Source organism: Artemia sp. Qi Xiang Cuo, chromosome 9, assembly GCF_049724085.1.
Source record: "Artemia sp. Qi Xiang Cuo chromosome 9, ASM4972408v1, whole genome shotgun sequence".
Lineage (NCBI taxonomy): Eukaryota > Metazoa > Arthropoda > Branchiopoda > Anostraca > Artemiidae > Artemia > Artemia sp. Qi Xiang Cuo.
Window position 1 is genome coordinate 56,820,483 of NC_142802.1, and position 27,014 is coordinate 56,847,496.

Consider the following 27,014-nt stretch of genomic DNA (forward strand, 5'->3'; position numbering starts at 1 on the left):
AAGACAAGTGATTTTTATTTTGCTGTTACAGAATGTGATTCTCCATTTGAAAACACTGTATGTGATATTGCTTCAAATAGACAGATTGAAACTCGCGAATTTCATAATATGAATGCAAATAGTATCATTGACTATACAAAGAGATATGACAAGAGTGAAGTTACATTGTACTGTAGAAAATGTGACCCTGACTTTGCAGTCAATCAAGATCAATATACAGTGAATCCAAATGATTTACCAGCATTAGTGGTTTACGACAGTTGCCTATACATCGAAGATGAAGAAATCTAAAGTGGAGATTGAAAGACATTGTTGAATATCTATATACATTTTATTAATAAACAATTTCACATATATTTTTTAAGCACTTTACTCTTAGGGCACTGAAATCAATACTATATAGGTCTGAGATGATATTTTCCACTAGAAAGTCATTCAGACGTGGATTGTCAACATAAATGTGGAGAAACTGCTTGTAAGTATAGTCACGACATCGGAACACAAAATATAGTAGAGCATGGAAGCCGCAGCTCTTAGTCGTTAGATCCTGCACCCTCTTCCGATTTTGAATAATAGTTTTCCCACTGCTCTCAATATAGTAGCTGATGTGAGGTGTGTAGAATGTATAGGGTAGACCAAGAGGATCAAAAAATTCAATCGTCTTCATTGTTTGAAAGATGCACAGCCAATGACCCGTCAGCAGAGTCGACGGACTGCTATTAACAATAATCAAGGCATTGTTGACACGTTGAATTTTCTCAAGAAAGTCCGAGGGCAGACAATAGGATTTGTACTGGGACATGTAGGGGTCCATATTAAATACATTGATTATTTGACTGGTGTTCATGGCACTAAGTCTAGTAGAACACTGCCTTCGGGAGGGATTTCCCAATAGGTTTAATATTGATTTAGTGAGATTAGTGCAATACTCTCTGCCAATGGGTCGGCAAATGTACACTCTAAACGCACACTCCCCGTACGTACTATACTCCTATCCTGTGTACCCGACAAATCCAATACAATGATACCATGTGTTTTAGCAAACATATCTTGGGTTATACCATTTTCAAATAGTTGAGAGTCATGATCTAGGGTTTGCATGGTCAACTCGTACAATGTTCTATAGGATTTATCAAAAGATAGATTGTAGAGTGGGATGCCGTTTACTTTGCACACAAGAGATGAAAGTCCAAACATCTCGAATTTATGTGGACATTCTGTCCATGATCCAATTGCACTGGCACTCTTTACAAATGCCAAAGCCAATTTCGACGGAATTTCGCCATTGATAAAGGATGAATCGGTGAAGGTGCGTGACACCATGGCAATATGACGTTGATTGGTGATTGTATGAGGAACAAGTAGTTTAATATTGTTGCCATTGGCTCTCAGTTTTTCCACGGCCAAAGCAACAGAACTCATGACCTGTTGTTTGCGTACATGAAGTATTGCTGAGGTGAGGGAGAGACTCACATCAGGATTGGCAGCAAGTTCTTTTCTCAATATGTAATTGGAGGGTGCAAGCGTTAGTTTTATATCCACTTTAACATTGGGCGGCAGCCATTGGGGTATATTAAATATTTCATGATATATTTTTCCAACTAGATGTAATTCACTAGTTGTAGCATTTTTAAGTGCATCTGTACTATAAGTATTAGTAATATATTCATATACATTGTAGGTGCCTCTCAATTCATTGTATGACTTGTGTTTCATCAGAATGAATTGCATATAGATTGTATAATTTGAGAGATTGTTGCTTGTGCTCAGCAGCGTTCCATTGATGTAGACACTAATTTGACGAAATAAATTATGTAATATACAATTCTTATAGGATATCCCATCGGCCCGAATTGGCAGTGCATTATTGGATTTCCGGACTTTCATTTGCAAATCTATAAATTTTGAAGACATGTCCATAAAGTAGTCTTCATTAGAATAAATTTGAAAGTGGATATTATCGGAGAGGGGTTGTTGTGGATAAAATTGTTCATAGTATCCATGCTTGACACTCAAATCAACATTTTCGGCATTGAATAGATTCAACGAGGCGGTGATTGAAGGTTGAAAATCCTTATGCGGTAGGTAGGACATTTTAGGAGAAGAAATCTAGTTTCGATCTGACAATTCTATTCTTCCTGGGACTTCTGTTTACACTACGTGTCGGCTTTTTCCTTCTTTTCTTTGACAAAAGGGATGTCTTTCGTTTCCGGCCTGAGTGGAGACTGATGAGGGATGCGTTGTTTCTTGACCTTTTTAAACCTTTACCATTTTGTTTTAATCTCTCGCCAAGGGTTCGTGCACTGGACCTAAGATCTTCCGAAGCACTTTTGTTAAAATCCTTGCCAGAGCCCCAATCGTATAGTGTAGAAGATGCAAAACCTGTCGCAGCCGGTAGAATATATTTTCAAGCCAGAGGTAGTGAAGAGCGAAACAGCTTAGCAAACCAGCTGCCAAGACCGTAACCAGACACTGACGAGTGACCTTTGTAATAGTCCATTCCATTGCCCTGTTGTCTTGGGCCAAGAGTATTAACATAGCAGTCAATATCAGGACAAGTGAATACCACTTTTTTAGTAGACATCTTGCTGTTGAAGGATGGGACGAAAATGGCATGTAATCACAGCCAAACCTTTTGAAATTGCTATCGGATCACCCAATTCGGTTCTTAGTGTTAACTGACAGAGTTCCAAATAGGAAGTGTTTGCGGGAATATACTGAAGATGTTTTATATTGTAGTGATGAATATGTTCTTGATTGGTTTTTCGTTCAAGAACTCGTAGGAGGGGAACATTTGAATTACCAACCCGAGATGTTTCCACAAATGAAGCGTAGAGAAATATACAAGTGTCTGTGGAGAAGGCAGGCGGGTAGTCAGCAAAAATGAAATTAGTGTTTCCGGCACTTTTACCATTAATTATATTGAGCTAAAGCCGAGAACATCCTTTAGATTATCATTGAGAATAACCTTTTCATTGGCAATAGGTGAACTAATATAGATCTTACCCTCCTCCTTTGAATAGTTGAAATGAAAAGCTCCTTTTTTACGAGCGGAAATTCTTTTATTGATAGTACGACATAAATCATTCATACAGGTGAGTTCCTCGTAGGGTAATTCAATATATGGATAATCCTTCCAATTGATTTTTTGAATTTGTTCTTGATCACCTGGTGGTGGCGGCCAATCATAGGGTCTAATTTTTATTTCATATTTACGATCCTTTCTCAGGATGTCATAGGTATTTTTGAGGATGCAGTCGACAAGAGCTACTTCATAGTTTCCGTCAAATTTGATGGTGGGGGAGAGTTTCGTCCAAAAATCACTTGTTCTATTCAGATCATTGTAGAGAGGATCAGAAACATTGGACATGAAAGTCACATAGAAATCATTGGGCATTGTTAATGTCTTCAGCACTGACCCAAGAATCAAAATCCGAGTTGTATCCTAGCCAGCGAACAAGCAACTGTTTCTTGCCATGGCGTGTACGAGTCTTTAATATCTTTTCAATTTGATACATTTCACTAGTGTTTCTAACTTTTTGCAGTTCATATTCATAAAAACCACCGAGAATCTCATCATCTTTGGTGTCTCGCAGTCGATATGTCGTGGGCTCGGTGTCTAGGATTTTGGACACTTTAAAAAGTTCGGTGCTCCATAAATAATTCCCCTTTTCAAAAATATTGGTGGTTCTATTAATTCGAACAGTATCACCAACATTGAATTTCTTCTTGTTTTTCTCTTTTTCACCCTTGGAGTATTGCTTTAGAAAAGTATCAAATGTATTTTCATTGTAGTGAACATCCGATAGTGTAGAGTTGGACAGAGATCGATGGGGTCAATGGTTGTATATCTGCATGATTTTATCTAAACCTTGAATAAAAGCCGATGTATTTTTCAAAGTGCAATATCTTGAAATTAATAGACGAATCGTTCTTATTAATCGTTCAGCCAATACAGCCTTTATCGGACTGTGACTATGATAAAGTGTTGTATTATATTTCAAAAGAACCTTTTGCACATGGGGATTAACAAATTCAGTACCGCGATCCGATTGAATTTTTCTATACGAATCCTGTTCTAGAATACTTTCAATGCCCCGAGCAACTTCAACACCTCTCTTTGACAACATTGGAATGGCATATACATAGTCACTAAAGATACTGATTGTCACTAGAATATATTTGTAGGGGGCATTGTGACATCGTTGAAGTGTATCTAAAGTTAAAAGATCCGTTTGCATTATATGCAGAGTGAAAAAGGCGTTAGTTTGTCGATATTTTTTACTGCGAAGCCTGTGATTCCGATGTAGTGTGTAACTCGCTTCACTTTCTAGATACTCTTTTGCATTTTTCAATGTCTTGGTGCCGGGGACAGCTTTGGAAAGCATTTTGGGGGAACTTAAACTTCCCGCTTCCCCAATATTTTCATAGACACCTTTCAAAACTTCATCCGTTTGGAGCGTAGACACGTAGTGTAATGTCCACTCCCTTTTTGCACACTGGCGTGCGAATCACTTTGTCCTCACTTTTGACTAGCAGCCACAGGTGTTGTAAAATCAGTGACGCTGCTGCTAGTATCTTCAAATATTGAATCTTCTTCTTCTTTTTTAAATGGTGTTGTTGGTGGACTATATTCTCTTAGTTTCTTTAGAATTTGCTTATTGCCAATAAGACTTTTGGGAAAGTTTATTGCACACAAAAAGGTGTATAGATTATTGTCAAAGGATAAGAGGTCCTTTATGATTCGTCACCATATCACAAATTAAATCAACTAGATTATAACTTTTCCCTGAATTATAATTCGTGTCCCTGTGCTGTCGACTTGAAACTGATCATCGGCAGTTTCCAACATGAGATAAGATAATACTCTTTTACTCTGTACTCGATAGGTCAATGGCAATAGGTTTCCAATTTTCGATACACTTGAATTCGAGTATCTCTCCTTTGATGCTGCTGCAGACTATTGAGGAGATGTTTCATGTTTAGGGGGATCTGTGGCGGGTCTCTCACGATATGGTTTATGTTTGTCCACACGTCGCAATGCATCTTGAAGTAAAAGCAGTTTTTTGTCATCGGCAATATTCTCATCGTTAATGAATTTGCTTAGATTGTCTTCAAAATATTCTATGTGCGAGAGGACAAGTTAAAATGGTGTCAATTTATAGGGTTTTGCCATCTATAGAAAACTGTTTACAAGTCCTGCAATTATCGGTAGTAAAAGTGTGAAAAAGCTACCGCCCGCTTGAAGGAGCCGTGTTCTTTTAAATGTTTTCCCCTTTTTTTTGCAATCCCAGGCGCGTACAGTGGAACGATGTTGCTTTGTATGTTGTCTAAAACCTTCTGGCAGTTGAAAATTGCCCTCAGTTAAATTTAAACAAAGTTCAGATATTAGATTAATGAAATCATTGTCAACCCCATGTTTGAGTATAGCCTTCCTAAGCAATGGTTTTGAAGTGCTTAAAATGGAAAACAGATGCCGTTGTTCGTGTAGTTTCTTCAGTGTCATACTGGCGACTAATAGTCTTTTCTACTGTTCACCGGAAGATATACTGTAATTTCATTGTTGAAAATGTCGGTGACTACACGTAGATCCTCGGGCGTGCTCTGATTAAGATCCAACAAACTGTAACCCTAGGGATTGCTAGTCGCCTGGGTGTACGCTGACAACAGAAATTTAGGGGCGCCGGGATATATCTGCTTATTGAGAGTTATGAATCAGCTAGAATCACGCACGACTCGATAGATAATATAGACAGTGCAATTCAATGCAAGGGTTCGCATACATTTGCTCTGATGAAACAGATTGTGTAGAGCCAGAGTAACGGAAATGTATTCATGATGGGAGCGAACGGTGAACAGTTGTAGCATTTCCTGTGAGAACTTTTCAATGGATTCAGCCAAATCGTCAATTATCAACCACGAGTTCGGTTCAATACTATTGAAAACATCAAGTCCCCGTATGAATTGTATTGGTTTGGATGTGGCAATAGCTTTTATTTGATCATAGGACTCTTGCCAAATACAATAGCAATAGTAGATTTTTTTTGGCTTTTCCAAAAACATTTTATTGCAATTTTGAATTATTCTAGCTAAAAGTGTTGTTTTCCCCGACATTGAGGGGCCACACAGAAACGATCTGAAGGGTGTTTTAAATTGATACCTGCTGCTGACAACAGTCAGACTGTGACTAACTGTAAATCATATGTACTCAATGAATAAGTAGTAATTTTCCCCATGGATCTATTCAAGAACAACAAAAAACATTATTTCATGGCAGCATTTATTTCGAGACTGCATGAAAATACTTGTAGTCAACATGAACAACGATAAAAATAATAACACTTGTTCAACAAGAACAAAATTTCATGGTCAACATGAAAATTCTATTTGTTCAACATGAACTGCAATGATAACACTTTTTAATAAAACACTTATTGTCTATTAGCAGCACTTTTTTGTCTTTAAACACTTTTCTGTACAATAAAAAAACACTTTTTGTCCATTATCAACAACACTTTTCTGTACAACACTTTTTTTGTCAACTTAAACACTTTTCTATACAATAACACTTTTTTATACAACAGAAAAAACAGAAAATACACACACTCTTGGAACACTAGCACAGTTGAACATTATGAATTTAAAGGTGTGTGGGTTCCCCCCCTCCTCCCGGGCCGCGGGGCCGCAGGCCGGCCGGCCGCGGGCGGGACCCCCTCCCCTCGGGAGCGGTGGTGGAAAAAGAATAGTTGTCGTCACTGCTACAGGTTAGTGGTGGTGGTGGTTAGTGGTGATGGTTAGTTAAGGTAGTGAAAGGTTGAGTGGTTAGTCAGATTAGGTTAATTTATCCAGACCAAGTTGATTGCGATAGTCAATGCATTCAACTCGGTCTGAAATACGATAGTGGCCGTGGGGTAGGACAGTCAACCATTCTCGAGCACATAGACCTTGTCAGATATACATGACATTGCATTCTTTTCCACTCTCACAGTATAATTTCTATACTGTAGAGAGCGAATTGCAAGCACTTGTGCTCTTGGCACTAGGCTACTTTCTACATAGTCTCTGTACACGCTCATGTTGAAATTGCTCTTTACAAAATGCGTAGGCACCCCTTTACATGCCTTCTTTTCTTCCCCACTATAAGTTTCCACGCAATAGACTTTGGGACCGGGGAACACCCCCCTGGATATCAAATCACTCCCCGTCTCTGATTTTAATTTTAGTAGTTGGTTGGGGGCTTGACGTTTCACCAGCTCGGGGTAGAGTGATGGATTCCAGTTGGTGAAATCCATCCGCGAGTTGATGTATTCCCCCTTTTCTAAATCACCCAATAAATCTTCAGTCCCATTTACCTTTAACAGCAGAGAATCTGTATCCCCATAGTAAACTTGAACCTCCCCCTTCCGTGGCCATAGCACCTTGCACACATTGTAAAAAAATGAAAACATGAGCTGTTAGGAAATTTACAGTACTGAACTGCTTCCTTCGATATTCTTGGTCAGTATTACAGTTCGCTTTCGCCTGTGTAGAAGAACCATGCCAGCCTCTATGCTCGTAAACGATGTAAAATTGGGGTCGGCACTAATTCGTGCACACTCTAGAGGGTCAGTCACGACGTCGCAGCGAGATCTGTTTCGTACGCTTTCACACATTTTGCCAAACGCTGAATTTAGGATGAGCTTATACATTTCCTTCTCCACCATTGAATTTGCCCTAGAGCGTTTATCGACAAAAGTGTCAATAAACGTTTTCAAGTAGGGTCGCTGCTTGAACTGCAGGACCCTATGTATTTTAGTGATCTTGAAACCATTGCTCACCATCCAGTGCAAAAGCACATGGTGAACAACGATATTCTCCGTAGGGTCCAAATCAGCAATCAGTTTCTGTTTGGAGGGGGTCCAGTGCATCCCCATATCCTCAACCAATGAACGATTGTAGAGGCTCAGCGAGTCCCTGGTCACGGGTCGATTGATACAGGGAAAGACAAAATCTTTGACTGAGTCGTGAAGCACCAGCGGAATGTGACCGTCAACTTCAAAGAACCATCCTTGTGGCCCATTGTTCTCGACGGTGGTAATGTCGGGGAACTCACAAGGATTCTCAAGCCATTGATAGTTCCCACACGGCAAAGAGTAGTTTGACATTGCCGAGGGGTACAACGAGCTCATGTCCAAGAACACTGCATTTGACTTTGCACCGGTGCTTTGTCCGCTCGGATCGGTCGACAAGACGCGGTCCCCATGAAAAACATACCCACCCCTCATTGAACGCTCTACAAAAAGGTGTTGATCTATGTCTGTGATTAGGCCTATTTCCTCCCTGCTAATTTTTAAAATTAAATCCATCACTAAATGGGGCGTGGAAAAATAATAGCCTATATCGAACCCGAACTCTGAATAGATCTGGTCTGTGTTCTTACAGACTATATCCAACAAAGTTAGAACGTCACTGGCCAAGTACAGTCTACAATAATCCCACCCATTTTTACAATCCCCCTTGGACCACACCTTCTTGGCAAACTCATACTCATCGGCTGTGCATTCACTGTTGGTCAGTGAATTGTAAAAAGCTTCAATTGGAGGTAGTTTCTCCTCACTTAAGTGTGCGCCAGAACAGTAATAATCGTATGCATATATACCTTTGCAGGTCAATAGGTCATACATTTCACTGTCTGGAAATTTCTGTTTAAGCAAGGAAAAGCTATCGATTTTGTCGCTTTTCTGCATTTGAATCAATTGACTTAATGCAGTGGGAAAAAAACTAAAATATTCTAAAAGCCTAGTTCTATTTAGGCCCGTAGTTTCATTATACAATGCTTGCCATTTAAGCTAAAGAAGCGAAAACTTCTCGGCCGATTTGGGGCTAATTCTATAGATAAAAGAAGTATTTACCCATGGACAATCTACTCCCCTCCCTCCCTATGCATACGTGCCAGTGCCGGTAAAATAAATTTTAAATCATAATTGGAATTATGAATAAAAACAGGGATAAAAAACTGCTGGCTAACATTTAAATTACACGATTGATGCACAACCCCCTAAAATTACTACCTCCCGAGGATATTTCCTGCCATAAATGGTCATGGTCTCTGACTTTCCCCTTCCCCCCACGTGTTGCGTTCTCATACACCGCGATAAAAGCCCCCGGGCCAATCAAACCGCTGGTTTTATTTTCAATCTAAATACAATCAGCTAAGGCCAACAATAGGGTAAACTACATATGTATAAAACTATAAATAGCGCACGTCTACGTGCCACACAGTGTAGTCAGTGTCTTGACCATGAACTCCCGCTCATCCAATGTTTCTACTATTTCTAACAACTGCATGGTGTTAGAATTGTCTCTTTACGCGTGGGCGTAGGAGACTGCAATGGCCTGATGTTCTTTGACTCGGTTTGGAAATTGGGGGTCATTCACCTCCACCAGCTTAGCCTCACAGTCCAAAGATATTTTGTTGCACTGGAGAAGGGTATTTTGAAAATTTGTGAAACGTAGAATGGCCCTATCCCCTGAAACCGTTTCCACTGTCTGATAACCATACCGTCTACAATGCTTCATGTGATCCCGTAGTTTTATATCACTACGGAATTGTGAGAGGCATGTTGGACAGTCGAAACGTACCCCTAGATCCCTACCACCCCCCAGAACTCTACTAATGTCAGTAATCGGGTTAAAATGGCCAATTGTGTTCGGTTGACTAGGTGTGGTGTATAACAACCAAACCCAGTGTTTAACCAAATCAACTGAGGGACCCCTTACGGGGAAGACCACCCCCTTCTTTTTTAAACGAACCCCATCTTCAAATTCAGTTTCGTATTGTACCACAGTAACGCCAATATTTAAATGGGCATTAGCCCTTTCAAACATGTCAATAGATCTTAGCGTTACTGGATATTTTCCTTCTAAGCAAGAAAAATCTACAATGGGGAAACTGGACCCTTCCTTCCCATGTACAGCCCAGTTGTTTAAATTCTTCTTACTAGCGTCCCGAGCTAGAGGCTCGAATGCTGAGATGAGGAAAGCATATCGGAAACACTTTTGATCTGTTTCAAAACAAATCTTCTGGACACCACGACAACCCACTAGATCTGGATTATAATTTAAACCTGCCTCAATTTCATACCCACCTGCCCCCCCTCTTAAAATAAAATCTTTCTTTAATTTACATATATTAACGCTTAAATTTTCAACAAAAAGAACTATAGAGCCACTGCCGTTTTCGTTATAGTTCTTGAGATGCGCTATAATTTGATCCACCCAATCTAAGAAAACACCCTCAAAATTTTCTAAATTTTAATAAACCAAACGCATCTCGGAATGTATAAAATTATAGTAAACCTCACTTTTCCCCTCATTTAAATAAAACACCTTTAAAACAATTGAGACCTTAATTGAATCCCTACCTCCCCCCCATTGAATTTGATTCTCCAGAAGTGCACGAATTTTATCCACAGACTTGTGTACAATCTCTATAGGGTCATAGACAAAATTACCACACAAAAGCGAATTAAAAGGGTCACCAAACATTGCGGTGAAAAAAACTATATGATTTAAAAGTATGTTGGACGGCTGAAAGTCTGAGAGATGTGGACCCCCCTCTCACGAGGGGTGATGACAACATACCCCCCCGTGGTAAATAATCTATTTTGAATGCTACCAGTAAGTTGTTCATAGTTGAGTAGAGGTGGTAGAGTCGGCTGGGGGGATACCTGTTAATTCCCGGGTAAAATCATCTTAAATTTTCAATGTGTTTTGACTTAGCAACGGTAAGTCCCCCTGTTCAACTGTGCTATTATCTAAATTAGTTAAAAAATCATCTAGAAACTCATCAATATTATCTGGAATTTGATGTGAATCATCCCATAGTGAATTGTTGGGGAGCTCCACATGTGCCTCTTCTCCTTCTCCAACTGACGAGCAGGGGGGAGATGGGGAGTATGGAACCAGGACAACCTACAAATGAAAAATAGCTTATTTTCAAAGTGTTCAAATCATCCCTACTGCTTTTAAAATTTGGATTATTATTGCTTAATAACATTTGGTTAATACAACTGAAGACAATCTAAGATATGACATAGAAGACGACAATTTGTTCGTTTATTTTCAAAGTGTTCAAATTTTTTTTTTCGGTGCTCCCCCCCCCCTAACCTTGTCCCACAGCGCTTCCCGGACCATCCGTGGCGCTTTTCGGAGCCACAGCGCATCCCTGTGGCAATTTCCCTGGCCCATGGCACATCCTGTGGCGCTTCCCTAACCTTGCCCCCACAACACTCCCCGGGCCCACCTGCACTTCCCGACCGCCACCGCGGCTCCCAGCCGTTTACATAATGTCCAAAAAAAAAATATTTCTAATTCCGTTCTACAGGTTCGGTGAACACAAGAGTTGTAAATTATGGAGGTTAGAAGAACGAGTTTGAACTTCAAAATGTTGAGAATTGTTAAGTCACTTTCCCCATACACTTCTTATGCATTAAACCGCTATGTTTTGACATAAAGCACCCCGCGCGAGGTTATAAATAATTTTGGCATCTCCGTTCCCTGTTTTACATTAGCGGTTTTTAGTCAATCATGGTTTCAAGGGCCTTTGCGTACTTATGTATTTTCTTAAGTAGCGGATAACAAATTGTCTGTAAAATTAATATTTTAGGACATTGGAGTTATTTTATTCTCTGTAAGAGTAAAACATGGCACGATAGAAATATTCAGTGTAAATTAGAACGACAATGTGTGTCAGATGGGATAATTTCTCTCAAAATTATGTGAAAAAGAGCATTCACGGAGTTTCAAAGGTACCTAAAAATATATGTGATAGCAATAGAGAAAATAGTAAAGATTAGAAAAAATAGCATTTTGAGTTTCAAAGGCAGTGATTATTAATAGAAATTACCTAAAAATATTCTCTTATGAAATATTGAAGCGATAGCAAAGATTAGAAAAAGAGCGGTTTCTCTGCATAAAAAATTACATTTATATATGTAATAGGGGTTAATATCTCACAGAGATATGTTTATATTGGGATTGAAAAAGAAAAAATATTGGAAGAAATAGAAAGGTAGGAAAAAATGCTCACATTTGCATAATCCCTATGAGCTTGGGTGCCGGATGGTCCAGGTAACGTATGTTGGAGGGTGGACGGGGTGGCGTCGCTATTTTCTTGCACGACTGGGCCGGGTCCATGTAACGTGTGTTTGAAGGTGGATGGGGTGGCGTCGCTATGTTCTTGCGCGACAGGGCCGGCTATTTCACGATCTTGCATAGCTTCGGCAGGGTTCACCATATTATAAGAAGCCATCCACTCTCTCTTTAACTTAAACCCAGGCTGCATTGGGGCTGGCACTGATGGGGCTGTCTTGTCATCTCTGGCTTTCTTAGTGGGCGGCGGTGCCATACATTCTTCATAATTGGACTTAAAAAGAAGAGAAAAAATTGGTATCAAAATAATTTGCCCCCCCCTTTTCACGGAAAGAAAGTTAGTGCCCCCATTCATATAATTTTGTTTATTTTATCACTAAGAAAGCACAACGTAAAAAATTTCGTGAAATATACTAATTGCATCCTTTTTTTTTAATCTGAGAATTACAGCTCACTGAACCATTCAAAAGCCGGGCTAGTTTGTATATTTTACCCTACCCCCAGAAAAAACAGCCCACGGAAAATAACCCCCACGGAAAATATCCCTGAGAAAAGACATGGAAAAATACTCCCTCCGTCCACCGAAAGATATGGTAAAAATGCTATTCAATTTACGCATAATAAAGCAATGTATCTTTTTCTTAAACTCACCCCCCTTACTTTTCACGTGAAGAAACAGTTTGTTTTCACCTTACAATGATGGCGATAGACTTGGGGCATGGCCCCCTGCCCCAAACGCCAATGTCCTAAATATATTGTTAGATCTTAATTTGAAAATAACGAGATTTCACTGGTTCTCCAAAAAGAGATTGTATATGCCTGCGCTTAATAAATTGCAATTGTCTGCATGAAACCGCTTTAATTTGACAGGAGAAAAACATCCCATTTTGATCTGAGAAACCATTTACAGGAAGTGCTTTAAAAGGGGTGACAGCTAATTTTAGCCACGCACTGGAGTCTTGTGTCAAAACAGAACGGCATTTTCACTAAAAATTGACAGAAGTCAGCGGTCACTTTAGCTGGAAATATCGATAAAAAGAGTATTATTTCTATTGCAAGAATTAAAGTCATAAGGAGTGGGGGGTTTAGATGGTTAAACAGAGCATATTTTATAGTCTTCTAACGACTATAAAGATAGCATAGTGGAGTTGGTATTAGAGTGGGAGGCGGGGGGGGGGATTTAGCTGGAAATATATAGGGACGCACTTTAGCAAACTGGTATTTCTTTGTGCGAGAATTTGGGGTTGTAAGACAATGGGGGAATGGATGGGGATATTGTTAGACCCTAATTCGAAAATAACTTGTTTCTCTACTTCCACACAGGTTGTGTAGGTCTTAGCTTAATTATTGCATCATTGTGTTTTAATTTGACGGAAGAATAGTTCCGTTGACCGCGTTTGTAAGCCGGAAAGGGTGATAGCTAATTTTAGGCCTCGCACCAGAGAGCTTTGTGTCAAAACCAGAGCAAGCTAATAACAATAGAGCGATGGATGTCTCAGATAAAACATTACAATTGATAAAAGTCAAACTTTAACGACCAGATAATTATTGATTTTTGCGAGATTTTGGGAGGGCAAACCAATGGTGGGGGGGGGGTTAGGTTTTGAGGGTAAAAGAATATATTTTATATTTTCCATTGATTATAATGATGTTTGTATGGTTTGGGGGGGGGGGGGGATTTGGGGTAAAGGAATATATTTACGTTTTAGCTGAACATACTGGAGGATGTCCAAGGAAAATTCGTTTAAAAATAAAAAATGTACTTACATTGCAAATTGTAGTTGACATGGCTTCTAATTCATCAATATTATCCATTGTTGTTTACACAGCGTCACAATACTTTCTGATAATTGAATTACATTGCATGTCCGTTATATATGAAATCTCAAGGGCGAATTGTTATGTAACGGGGAAAATCATATGCAAGCAGGCCTCTGATTGGCTGAGAAGGGGGATGTATCCGACTCGCTGATTGGCTGAGAAGGAAACATGTGATCTAACTGTTTCCGGGAAAGTCATAACATTTGGCTCGAGAGCAACAACAACAAATACTATTTCTGGACACCATGACATTCGCCTCGAGCATGTACATGACCAAAACAACAAATACTATTTCTGGATCATAACATTCGCTGAGAGTGTGCACTTACAGCAACAACAAATACTATTTCTGGACACCATGACATTCGTGATCGATTACGCAATCAATTTCTCGGAAATTCACTTCCCCCTCGAGTCCTAGATCAATAACATTGTTCCCGTTAGAATTCAATGCGCATGTGCAACCTTCGCCCCGGAGTTATTACACATAGAAACATCAAATAAATCGACCTTGGAAAAAGAGGTCATTGACCCCATTACGTAATCATTCTCCCTAGGGAGGGTATGCCCTTATTTGGACCATAAACCACGTGGTGATCGTGGGAGTTTTAAAAAAAGTGTCCGGATCGGGATTCGAAGGGGTGGTGTAATCGTCGCGCTGGTACCCCCTCCTCTACTTACTAGTAATTATCCCGTGTGTCATTCTTTATCATAGATATCATTTAGTTGTCGTTTCTCTTGTCGTACAACTATTCTTGTGCTCTGACGAGCTCCAGTAGCTCCTCCTGATAATTCACTTCTTTTTTATTCCACTTTTCCATTTTTATTTTATTTTTCGTTTGCAGTTTGTCTCTATCCAGATTTGGTTCGGGTACTAGTCATCAGAAAATTCTATGCAAAATTTAGATTGGATCGGCCTTAAACAAGATCGAATCTATTGATCGAAATAGATCGAAATAGAATACGGTTTTGTTATATAGCGACACAGCGAGGCGAAATGTCCAAGGAAAAGAACCTTTCCAATAATAGTGCTCCTTACTGTGATTTTTTGTCCCATTATTAATAATGACTGCTACAGAGAAAATTTAGTTTTTTTTTAATTATATCTGTATCCAATTACTTTCAACTCTAAAAAGGGCACTAGAACTTTTAATTTCCACTCAAATGAGGCCCTTTCAAGTTTTTACGCCCCCCTCCCATTCTATACGGAGTGGATGGAGAAAATAATACATAGAAATTGCATCGCTTTTTACTAGGTGCCTTCAAATTAGGTCACTTTAAGGCCACTTTAATGGCCTTAAAATAACCTAGAAGATAGATTAAGGCCACTTCAATGGCCTTAAAATAATCTAGAATATAGAGTGACTGTTCGGAAATTCTAACCTGGATATAGAGTTTGCATCAAAGTGGACACAGTTTGGTAACAATCAGCAGTTTTAAGCCTGGTACGAACATCCTTAACTAAGACAAAGAATACATGACATCGATAAGAAAAAAAATCGGTGCTTCAACATGGCGTGTTCAAACACTTCAGCTACTGACAGTGCAGCATTATCCAGTGGAACTAGAAATATTATAGTAAATCTATTTTCTATTGCTTTAAAATTTAGACTTCAATTTAGCATCATATGTATACAAATATGGATTTGTGTACAAGTACTCCTGAGACAAAAATGTTCTTTTATCATGAAAACCAACGAAGAGTAAAGCCAAGAAAAGGATATGAATACTCAAATGTTTTCATTTAGTTTCTTTATAATTAACTTAACTATTTTACTGTTTAGCTCTGGATGGGGCTGGTTTTCTTTTTTTCTTGAGACTAACTTGAATTTTCTCTCTTTATAAGTTTTCAATACTCCTTGGGTCGGGGACACTACATCAGTTGATTTAAGGGAGTTCTTCCTGTATTTGAGTCAATTTAGGGGAGGGGAAGGAGTCTGATTTCTAAGCTCTTTTCAACTGTTATTCTCTAGACTTTTCTGTCTACCACCGTTTACTCGTCTGTATTGGCTTAGAAGAAAGTTGTAGATGCTATGTCTGACTGTCCGTTTTCAACATGTTTCGAAACTTAAGTAATTATGTAATTATGGGTTTATGAGAGAGAGATTTATTTTAAACAAACAATCAATTTAACATAAGTTTAGTGGCCACCCCAAGAAGTAAAAACTTGTCCAAGGGGGTGGCAAAAATACACTAACATAACAAAACAGCAATAAAAAAAAAAAAAACGAAAAAAATAATAACCTATCTATAACACAGTCCCCAAAAAGCACCACAAACCTTAAACCTTAAAATTTTAATTAAATTTGCAATAATATTAATAATCAACACCCCCAGGATCCATAAAAATTTACCAATATCATTATCAAAAAAAACAAAAACAAAAAAAAAACCCTATAATTAATACTTAATAAAAAGCATCCATTTAATTAATATCTTAAACGAAGAAATATCACCTATATTTTTTATATTTTGATCAAGATGGTTCCGACTTCTGATCCCCCTGTGAAGCAAAGAAAACATCGATCGGGCCGAAACTACCAGTGGAATATTAGTTTCTGCAGATGACCTAGTATCATAATCATGGACAGAAGATCTCAGGTTAGCCAAGCTATCAAAACACGGGAGGTTTATACCCCTCTGAATCCTAAAAATGAATAGAAGTGTATAAAACTCCCGTAATCCAGAAGCTGGCAGTATCTTTACACGCTCATACACGTTTCGTACCAAATCCCGGGGTTGTAGGCCATCTAACAGCCGAGCAGCGTTGTTTTGTAGAACTTGTATTGGCCGAGCAATAGAAGGAGATGTTCCAAGCCAAACGCTACTACAATACAATATATATGGATGGATAAGGGAATAATAAAGAAGGCATATGTAATTATGTAATTATTATATATATAAATATTATATACTTTATTATATTATATTATATTATATATATTTAATATATGTTATATTTAATATATATATATTAATTATATATATTTAATATATTATATATATTTAATATATATTTTAATATATGTAATTATTATATTATATATAAATATTATATACTTTATAATAATTATGTAATTATGGCATAAAGTAATTATGGCTTTCGCTAAATATGAAAAAAAAACTGCCACATAGAATTAAGAGACTACAAACAATGAAGTAAGAATTGAAACTTTAAAACATTTTAGACTTTCCTTTAATTAGGAATTTAGCACGAGGAAGAACTATGATTGGTCACAGCAAATGCTTTCTAAGGACTTCCAGAATGTTCTATATCTTACAAAAAATTGTCGTGATATTTAAAGAAATATTTTTTATTGTGTTTTTTCTCTTAAAATTATGAATTATGAACCTAATTATTGTAAAAAAAAAAAATGAAACATGGATTTTTCTAAAAAGCCAAGATGTGGGCGGAAATCTTCAAGAGTAGGAGCAGACATGTAGACAAACAAAGCCTTTGGGCCAGTCTTTCTCTCTAAAATCTTGATGTTTGAGCAACTTTCGATATAAATTTCTATATTTTTCATATAATTCACCCATTTTTTTCACATTCTTGAACTTTAAAATGTTTAATCTGAACAATATCAAACAAAAAGAAGTGTGGGTGAATGGTAATTGCTTTCAAAATTTTAATGTTTTTATTTATTTATTTCTTGTGCTTGCATTTTTAATTTGGTTTACAGATGGAACTAGCGCGTGAAGAAAAATGTGAATTTCTCCCATTTATGTCCCCACGCAAAGTAAATGTCAAAAATGGGCGAATAGTCTCAATGGAGTTTTGCCGTACGGAGCAACAAGATGATGGAACCTGGATTGAAGATGAAGAGCAAACTATCAAACTCAAAGCTGATTTTGTCATATCTGCGTTTGGATCGGGTCTATTCGACGAAAATGGTAATTATCTATTATACAAAATCAAAGAAGAAAATGTTAAAAAACAACAGACGTATGGCCAGTAGGATTGAAAAAGAAAAAAAAAATCAACCGTAGATTTCACCTATTCTTATCTATAGATTTCATGGCGTAGATTTCGGGTCTATTTGAGGAAAAAGGTTATTATTTATTATACGAAATCAAAGAAGAAAATCTTAAAGAGCGACAGATGTATGGCCAGTAGGAATCAAAAGAAGAAAAATCAACCGTAGATGTCGCGTATTCGGATCTATAGATTTCGGGGCGTAGATTTCGGGTCTATTTGATGAAAATGGTAATTATCTATTATACAAAATCAAAGAAGAAAATGTTAAAAAGCAACAAACCTATGGCCAGTAGGAATAAAAAGAAGAAAAATCAATCGCAGATTTCGCTTATTCGGGTCTATAGATTTCGGGACGTAGATTTCGGGTCTTTTTGATGAAAATGGTTATTATCTATTATACAAAATCAAAGAAGAAAACGTTAAAAAGAAACAAACGTATGGCCAGTCGGAATAAAAAGAAGAAAACACAACCGTAGATGTCGCCTATTCGGGTCTATACATTTCGGGGCGTAGATTTCGGGTCTATTTGATGAAAATGGTAATTATCTATTATACAAAATCAAAGAAGAAAATGTTAAAAAGCAACAAACCTATGGCCAGTAGGAATAAAAAGAAGAAAAATCAATCGCAGATTTTGCCTATTCGGGTCTATAGATTTCGGGACGTAGATTTCGGGTCTATTTGATGAAAATGGTAATTATCTATTATACAAAATCAAAGAAGAAAATGTTAAAAAGCAACAAACGTATGGCCAGTAGGACTAAAAAGAAGAAAAAACAACCGTAGATGTCACCTATTCGGGTCCATAAATTTCGGGGCGTAGATTTCGGGTCTATTTGATGAAAATGGTAATTATCTATTATACAAAATCAAAGAAGAAAATGTTAAAAAGCAACAAACCTATGGCCAGTAGGAATAAAAAGAAGAAAAATCAATCGCAGATTTCGCCTATTCGGGTCTATAGATTTCGGGACGTAGATTTCGGGTCTATTTGATGAAAATGGTTATTATCTATTATACAAAATCAAAGAAGAAAACGTTAAAAAGCAACAAACGTAAGGCCAGTAGGAATAAAAATAAGAAAAAACAACCGTAGATGTCGCCTATTCGGGTCTATAAATTTCGGGGCGTAGATTTCGGGTCTATTTGATGAAAATGGTAATTATCTATTATACAAAATCAAAGAAGAAAATGTTAAAAACAACAGACGTATGACCAGTAGGAATAAAAAGAAGAAAAATCAACCGAAGATTTCGCCTATTTGGGTCTATAGATTTCGGGGCGTAGATTTCGGGTCTATTTGAACAAAATGGTAATTATCTATTATACAAAATCAAAGAAGAAAATGTTAAAACGCAACAAACCTATGGCCAGTAGGAATAAAAAGAAGAAAAATCAATCGCAGATTTCGCCTATTCGGGTCTATAGATTTCGGGACGTAGATTTCGGGTCTATTTGATGAAAATGGTTATTATCTATTATACAAAATCAAAGAAGAAAACGTTAAAAAGCAACAAACTTAAGGCCAGTAGGAATAAAAAGAAGAAAAAACAACCGTAGATGTCGCCTATTTGGGTCTATAGATTTCGGGGCGTAGATTTCGGGTCTATTTGAAGAAAATGGTAATTATCTATTATACAAAATCAAAGAAGAAAATGTTAAAAAGCAACAAACGTATGGCCAGTAGGAATAAAAAGAAGAAAAAACAACCGAAGATGTCGCCTATTCGGGTCTATAAATTTCGGGTCGTAGATTTCGGGTCTATTTGATGAAAATGGTAATTATCTATTATACAAAATCAAAGAAGAAAATGTTAAAAAGCAACAAACCTATGGCCAGTAGGAATAAAAAGAAGAAAAATCAATCGCAGATTTCGCGTATTCGGGTCTATAGATTTCGGGACGTATATTTCGGGTCTATTTGATTAAAATGGTTATTATCTATTATACAAAATCAAAGAAGAAAATTTTAAAAAGCAACAAACGTATGGCCAGTAGGAATAAAAAGAACAAAAAACAACCGTAGATGTCGCCTATTCGGGTCTATAAATTTCGGGGCGTAGATTTCGGGTCTATTTGATGAAAATGGTAATTATCTATTATACAAAATCAAAGAAGAAAATGTTAAAAAGCAACAAACCTATGGCCAGTAGGAATAAAAAGAAGAAAAATCAATCGCAGATTTCGCTTATTCGGGTCTATAGATTTCGGGACGTAGATTTTGGGTCTATTTGATGAAAATGGTAATTATCTATTATACAAAATCAAAGAAGAAAATGTTAAAAAGCAACAAACGTATGGCCAGTAGGAATAAAAAGAATAAAAAACAACCGTAGATGTCGCCTATTCGGGTCTATATATTTCGGGGGCGTAGATTTCGGGTCTATTTGATGAAAATGGTAATTATCTATTATACAAAATCAAAGAAGAAATTGTTAAAAAGCAACAAACCTATGGCCAGTAGGAATAAAAAGAAGAAAAATCAATCGCAGATTTCGCCTATTCGGGTCTATAGATTTCGGGACTTAGATTTCGGGTATATTTGATGAAAATGGTTATTATCTATTATACAAAATCAAAGAATAAAATGTTAAAAAGCAACAAACGTATGGCCAGTAGTAATAAAAAGAAGAAAAAACAACCGTAGATGTCGCCTATTCGGGTCTATAAATTTCGGGGGCGTAGATTTCGGGTCTATTTGATGAAAATGGTAATTATCTATTATACAAAATCAAAGAAGAAAATGTTAAAAAGCAACAAACCTATGGCCAGTAGGAATAAAAAGAAGAAAAATCAATCGCAGATTTCGCTTATTCGGGTCTATAGATTTCGGGACGTAGATTTTGGGTCTATTTGATGAAAATGGTAATTATCTATTATAAAAAATCAAATAATAAAATTTTAAAAAGCAACAAACGTATGGCCAGTAGGAATAAAAAGAAGAAAAAACAACCGTAGATGTCGCCTATTCGGGTCTATATATTTCGGGGGCGTAGATTTCGGGTCTATTTGATGAAAATGGTAATTATCTATTATACAAAATCAAAGAAGAAAATGTTAAAAAGCAACAAACCTATGGCCAGTAGGAATAAAAAGAAGAAAAATCAATCGCAGATTTCGCGTATTCGGGTCTATAGATTTCGGGACGTAGATTTTGGGTATTTTTGATGAAAATGTTTATTATATATTATAAAAAATAAAAGAAAAAAACGTTAAAAAGCAACAGCCGTATGGCCAGTAGTACTAAAAATAATAAAAAACAACCGAAGATGTCGCCTCTTCGGGTCCATAGATTTCGGGGGCGTAGATTTCGTGTCTATTTGATTAAAATGGTAATTATCTATTATACAAAATCAAAGAAGAAATTGTTAAAAAGCAACAAACCTATGGCCAGTAGGAATAAAAAGAAGAAAAATCAATCGCAGATTTTGCCTATTCGGGTCTATAGATTTCGGGTCGTAGATTTCGGGTCTTTTTGATGAAAATGGTTATTATCTATTATACAAAATCAAAGAAAAAAACTTTAAAAAGAAACAACCGTAAGGCCAGTAGGACTAAAAAGAAGAAAACACAACCGAAGATTTCGCCTATTCGGGTCTATAAATTTCGGGGGCGTAGATTTCGGGTCTATTTGATGAAAATGGTAATTATCTATTATACAAAATCAAAGAAGAAAATGTTAAAAACAACAGACGTATGACCAGTAGGAATAAAAAGAAGAAAAATCAACCGAAGATTTCGCCTATTTGGGTCTATAGATTTCGGGTCTATTTGAACAAAATGGTAATTATCTATTATACAAAATCAAAGAAGAAAATGTTAAAAAGCAACAAACCTATGGCCAGTAGGAATAAAAAGAAGAAAAATCAATCGCAGATTTCGCCTATTCGGGTCTATAGATTTCGGGACGTAGATTTCGGGTCTATTTGATGAAAATGGTTATTATATATTATACAAAATCAAACAATAAAATGTTAAAAAGCAACAAACGTATGGCCAGTAGGAATAAAAAGAAGAAAAAACAACCGTAGATGTCGACTATTTGGGTCTATAGATTTCGGGGCGTATATTTCGGGTATATTTGAAAAAAATGGTAATTATCTATTATACAAAATCAAAGAAGAAAATGTTAAAAAGCAAAAACCGTAGGGCCTGTAGGAATAAAAACAAGAAAACACAACCGTAGATGTCGCCTATTCGGGTCTATAAATTTCGGGGCGTAGATTTCGGGTCTATTTGATGAAAATGGTAATTATCTATTATACAAAATCAAAGAAGAAAATGTTAAAAAGCAACAAACCTATGGCCAGTAGGAATAAAAAGAAGAAAAATCAATCGCAGATTTCGCCTATTCGGGTCTATAGATTTCGGGACGTAGATTTCGGGTCTACTTGATGAAAATGGTTATTATCTATTATACAAAATCAAATAATAAAATGTTAAAAACCAACAAACGTATGGCCAGTAGGAATAAAAACAATAAAAAACAACCGTAGATGTCGCCTATTCGGGTCTATAAATTTCGGGGCGTAGATTTCGGGTCTATTTGATGAAAATGGTAATTATCTATTATACAAAATCAAAGAAGAAATTGTTAAAAAGCAACAAACCTATGGCCAGTAGGAATAAAAAGAAGAAAAATCAATCGCAGATTTCGCCTATTCGGGTCTATAGATTTCGGGACGTAGATTTCGGGTCTACTTGATGAAAATGGTTATTATCTATTATACAAAATCAAAGAAGAAAATGTTAAAAACAACAGACGTATGGCCAGTAGGAATAAAAAGAAGAAAAAACAACCGTAGATGTCGCCTATTCGGGTCTATAAATTTCGGGGCGTAGATTTCGGGTCTATTTGATGAAAATGGTAATTATCTATTATACAAAATCAAAGAAGAAAATGTTAAAAACAACAGACGTATGGCCAGTAGGAATAAAAAGAAGAAAAATCAACCGAAGATTTCGCCTATTTGGGTCTATAGATTTCGGGGCGTAGATTTCGGGTCTATTTGAACAAAATGGTAATTATCTATTATACAAAATCAAAGAAGAAAATGTTAAAAAGCAACAAACCTATGGCCAATAGGAATAAAAAGAAGAAAAATCAATCGCAGATTTCGCCTATTCGGGTCTATAGATTTCGGGACGTAGATTTCGGGTCTTTTTGATTAAAATGGTTATTATATATTATACAAAATCAAATAATAAAATTTTAAAAAGCAACAACCTTATGGCCAGTAGGAATAAAAAGAAGAAAAAACAACCGTAGATGTCGCCTATTCGGGTCTATATATTTCGGGGCGTAGATTTCGGGTCTATTTGATGAAAATGGTAATTATCTATTATACAAAATCAAAGAAGAAAATGTTAAAAACAACTGACGTATGGCCAGTAGGAATAAAAAGAAGAAAAAACAACCGAAGATTTCGCCTATTTGGGTCTATAGATTTCGGGGCGTAGATTTCGGGTCTATTTGAACAAAATGGTAATTATCTATTATACAAAATCAAAGAAGAAAATGTTAAAAAACAACAGACGTATGGCCAGTAGGAATAAAAATAAGAAAAATCAACCGTAGATTTCCCCTATTCGGATCTATAGATTTCGGGGCGTAGATTTGGGGTCTATTTGATGAAAATGGTAATTATCTATTATACAAAATCAAAGAAGAAAATGTTAAAAACAACTGACGTATGGCCAGTAGGAATAAAAAGAAGAAAAATCAACGGAAGATTATGCCTATTTGGGTCTATAGATTTCGGGGCGTAGATTTCGGGTCTATTTGATGAAAATGGTAATTATCTATTATACAAAATCAAAGAAGAAAATGTTAAAAAACAACAGACGTATGGCCAGTAGGAATAAAAAGAAGAAAAATCAACCGTTGATGTCGCTTATTCGGGTCTATAGATTTCGGGGCGTAGATTTGGGGTCTATTTGATGAAAATGGTAATTATCTATTATACAAAATCAAAGAAGAAAATGTTAAAAACAACTGACGTATGGCCAGTAGGAATAAAAAGAAGAAAAATCAACGGCAGATTTTGCCTATTTGGGTCTATAGATTTCGGGGCGTAGATTTCGGGTCTATTTGATGAAAATGGTAATTATCTATTATACAAAATCAAAGAAGAAACTGTTAAAAAACAACAGACGTATGGCCAGTAGGAATAAAAAGAAGAAAACTCAACCTTAGATGTCGCCTATTCGGGTCTATAGATTTCAGGGCGTAGATTTCTGGTCTATTTGATGAAAATGGTAATTATCTATTATGCAAAATCAAAGAAGAAAATGTTAAAAAGCAACAAACTTATGGCCAGTAGGAATAAAAAGAAGAAAAATCAATCGTAGATTTCGCCTGTATACAACAAGGCGTTCTCAGCTTTCAGAAAGCAAAATAATCTAAACCATAGAAACTTAAAAGGGAGGATTCTAAAGTCAAAAGAAAAAAGAAAAAATCAAATGAATATATGCCATAACTACTCCATTGAAAAATCACGAGGTAGAATATACAATGCAATTAGATACAATGTGTTTCTTATGTGCTTTTATAGAAGTATCCCCTTATATTGTATATTCTACAATGGGATTTTTCCCAGGAGCGGCTATTGCATATATACTACTGCTACTACTACTAACAACTCACCGCAGCACCAAGCTCTCTGAGGCCAACACAGCTACGCACGCTACTTCTCCATCCCAATCTATTCAAAGCCTCCCTTTTTACACCCTCCCATGAAGTTCATATTGCATATATTGGTATGATTTTCTTTTTTACTCATTTATATATTTTAGATTCCTTCCTTTTTTCTTTTCATTATTTTTTAACTTCCTATTCGCCACAGACCCGTTTTTTTCAAGGTTTTTTGCAATGGTTTTACCATGGTCAATTTGATTTTACATCTTTTATTAATATGATTAATTCCTAATAATATTAATTACAAGCCAAACTATTTCCAGATACTATTTATACCGGATTACATTACTGTATACGCTAGTATGGGATAGCTTATGCAGAATATGAGTCTGTTTTGGGTCACTTTAGTAATACTCAGGTGACCTGCAAAAATATTTTTTCAAATTTTAGAGACCGAAAAGCAGCCCAAAACAATTTTTGTTTAAACAAGATAGCCCAGTAGTAATTACATCTCAATGGTGAAAACTTGAATTTAAAAACATGTCAAAAGTGGGACTCGAACCTGAGACCCCTTGTGCATCAAATGTTGTTGCAAAAAAACAATTCTATGATGTTATGGCAGTTAAGCGCTCTAAAAAGCAGCCTTCCTTCTTTCCCTATTATATTTATTCTTTAATATAAAAGACTGTCATTACCCCTTATTTTACACATTGAAAAGGCGCATGCAAAAGATTTTGGTTCTTTTTTCTGAATAAAAAGACGAAATAGGCGAGTTCTGCTAAAAAAAAAAAAAAAAAAAAAAAAAAAAAAACTACGAAAATAAGAGTATTATCGTAAACCCTGTCCGATTTTTAGGAGGATGAGGGGGAAAGGGAACGAATTCTCGTTATCTCGTTATAACGATTCTCGTTATTAAATATAATGTATCTCGCCACATTATATTTCTTTAGTTTACACATATAGAATTTATATTGCATTCACGTCTCGTACTGACATTGAAATTCAGTCCTTATTAATAAACGGTGTGATCTTTAGTTAAACTGAACACACAGTCTACATTAAAATCAGTGAAAAAATGATCTTCTGGCTGCCTTAGTTTATGGCTAGAATCTTTTGCTAGTTAATGGAAGGCTGTGATCTCGATTCCCATTTAAGGAGATTTTTCTAGCTTCTTCTTTTTATTTGCAATTGGCTTTCAAATTAAAACGTCGCACTTCGTACATGGTGAATATGTTGCGCTATATTAAAATCAGAGTAATCTGCATGATTGGAAGGCCCTAAGTAGTACCCTTAGGCCCGTTTGCCTTCCAATATGGTTGTAAAAAATTTATAAAAATGGTGGCTTAAAGTAGATAAGTCCCTGATCTTCACAATTGATCTAAGCCGTCAATAAATATAACTTAAAAGGGGTAATGCTGGACTGTAGAGTATAAACAAAGAATTTGACTTCATATGCAATTTGATCTGTCCTTACAGCCAAATTAAAGAGCTGTGTAAAACACAAAGAAATGAGTATAAAAACGACAAACGTGTCTATGACCAGTAACTGAAAACGAAGAAAAACAACAAAAATCAAATGAATATTTTACCCGTATCTAACAAGGCGTCTTCAGCGTAGAAAAAAAAAACTAAAACTAAAAAATATATATATACAATATACAATTGCTTAACGTTTACAATTATAAACTCATCAAACCACTAAAGTAACTAACTTACTTTGAGTTACTTTAGTGGTTTGATGAAGGTAGCTTCAAATTATAAATGTTAAGTAATTGTTTATTATATGTTATGTAATATATATAACATATATATATATATATATATATATATATATATATATATATATATATATATATATATATATATATATATATATATATATATATATATATATATATATAATATATATATATATATACGCTGAAGATGCCTTGTTAAATACGGGCGAAATATTCGTTTGATTTTGTCGTTTTCTTCGTTTTCATTCACTGGCCATAGACACGTTTGTCGTCTTTATATTCATTTCTTTGTGTCTTTTGTCATGACTGGCCAGTTGGGCTTTAGATATTTTATTAAAGAGTTGTGTTTCTAAAAAGAAAACTTACCCTTGAATTCAATATATTATGTTGCCCTAATCTCATTTTATCCTGTTTATTATGATGAAATTTCTTTCAGTTAAGAATGCTCTCGCTCCGCTTAAAATGAACCGATGGGGTGTGCCCGAAGTCAACCCAATGACAATGGAGACAAGTGAACCCTGGGTATTTTGCGGAGGGGACATTGCTGGCGTCGCTGAGACGACTGTTGAATCTGTGAATGATGGAAAAACAGCCTCTTGGTTTATGCATAAATACTTACAGGTGCACATAAGGTTTTATATCACTAAAAGGATAAAAGACTGACAGACTGAAAATAACACACTTATTTTGTGAGACAACTTACTGAT

The 27,014-nt window shown here is 36.2% G+C and overlaps 1 protein-coding gene across 1 annotated transcript in view; it reads left to right on the plus strand.

Annotated features, from left to right (window-relative positions):
- su(r) (dihydropyrimidine dehydrogenase su(r)) overlaps nt 1-27,014 on the plus strand; it is a 73,167-nt gene that overhangs the window by 11,377 nt on the left and 34,776 nt on the right. The window contains exons 4-5 of the mRNA XM_089094751.1: nt 17,637-17,847; nt 26,744-26,928. Coding sequence (XP_088950877.1) covers nt 17,637-17,847; nt 26,744-26,928 — 396 coding nt within the window. The remainder of the gene's footprint in view (nt 1-17,636; nt 17,848-26,743; nt 26,929-27,014) is intronic.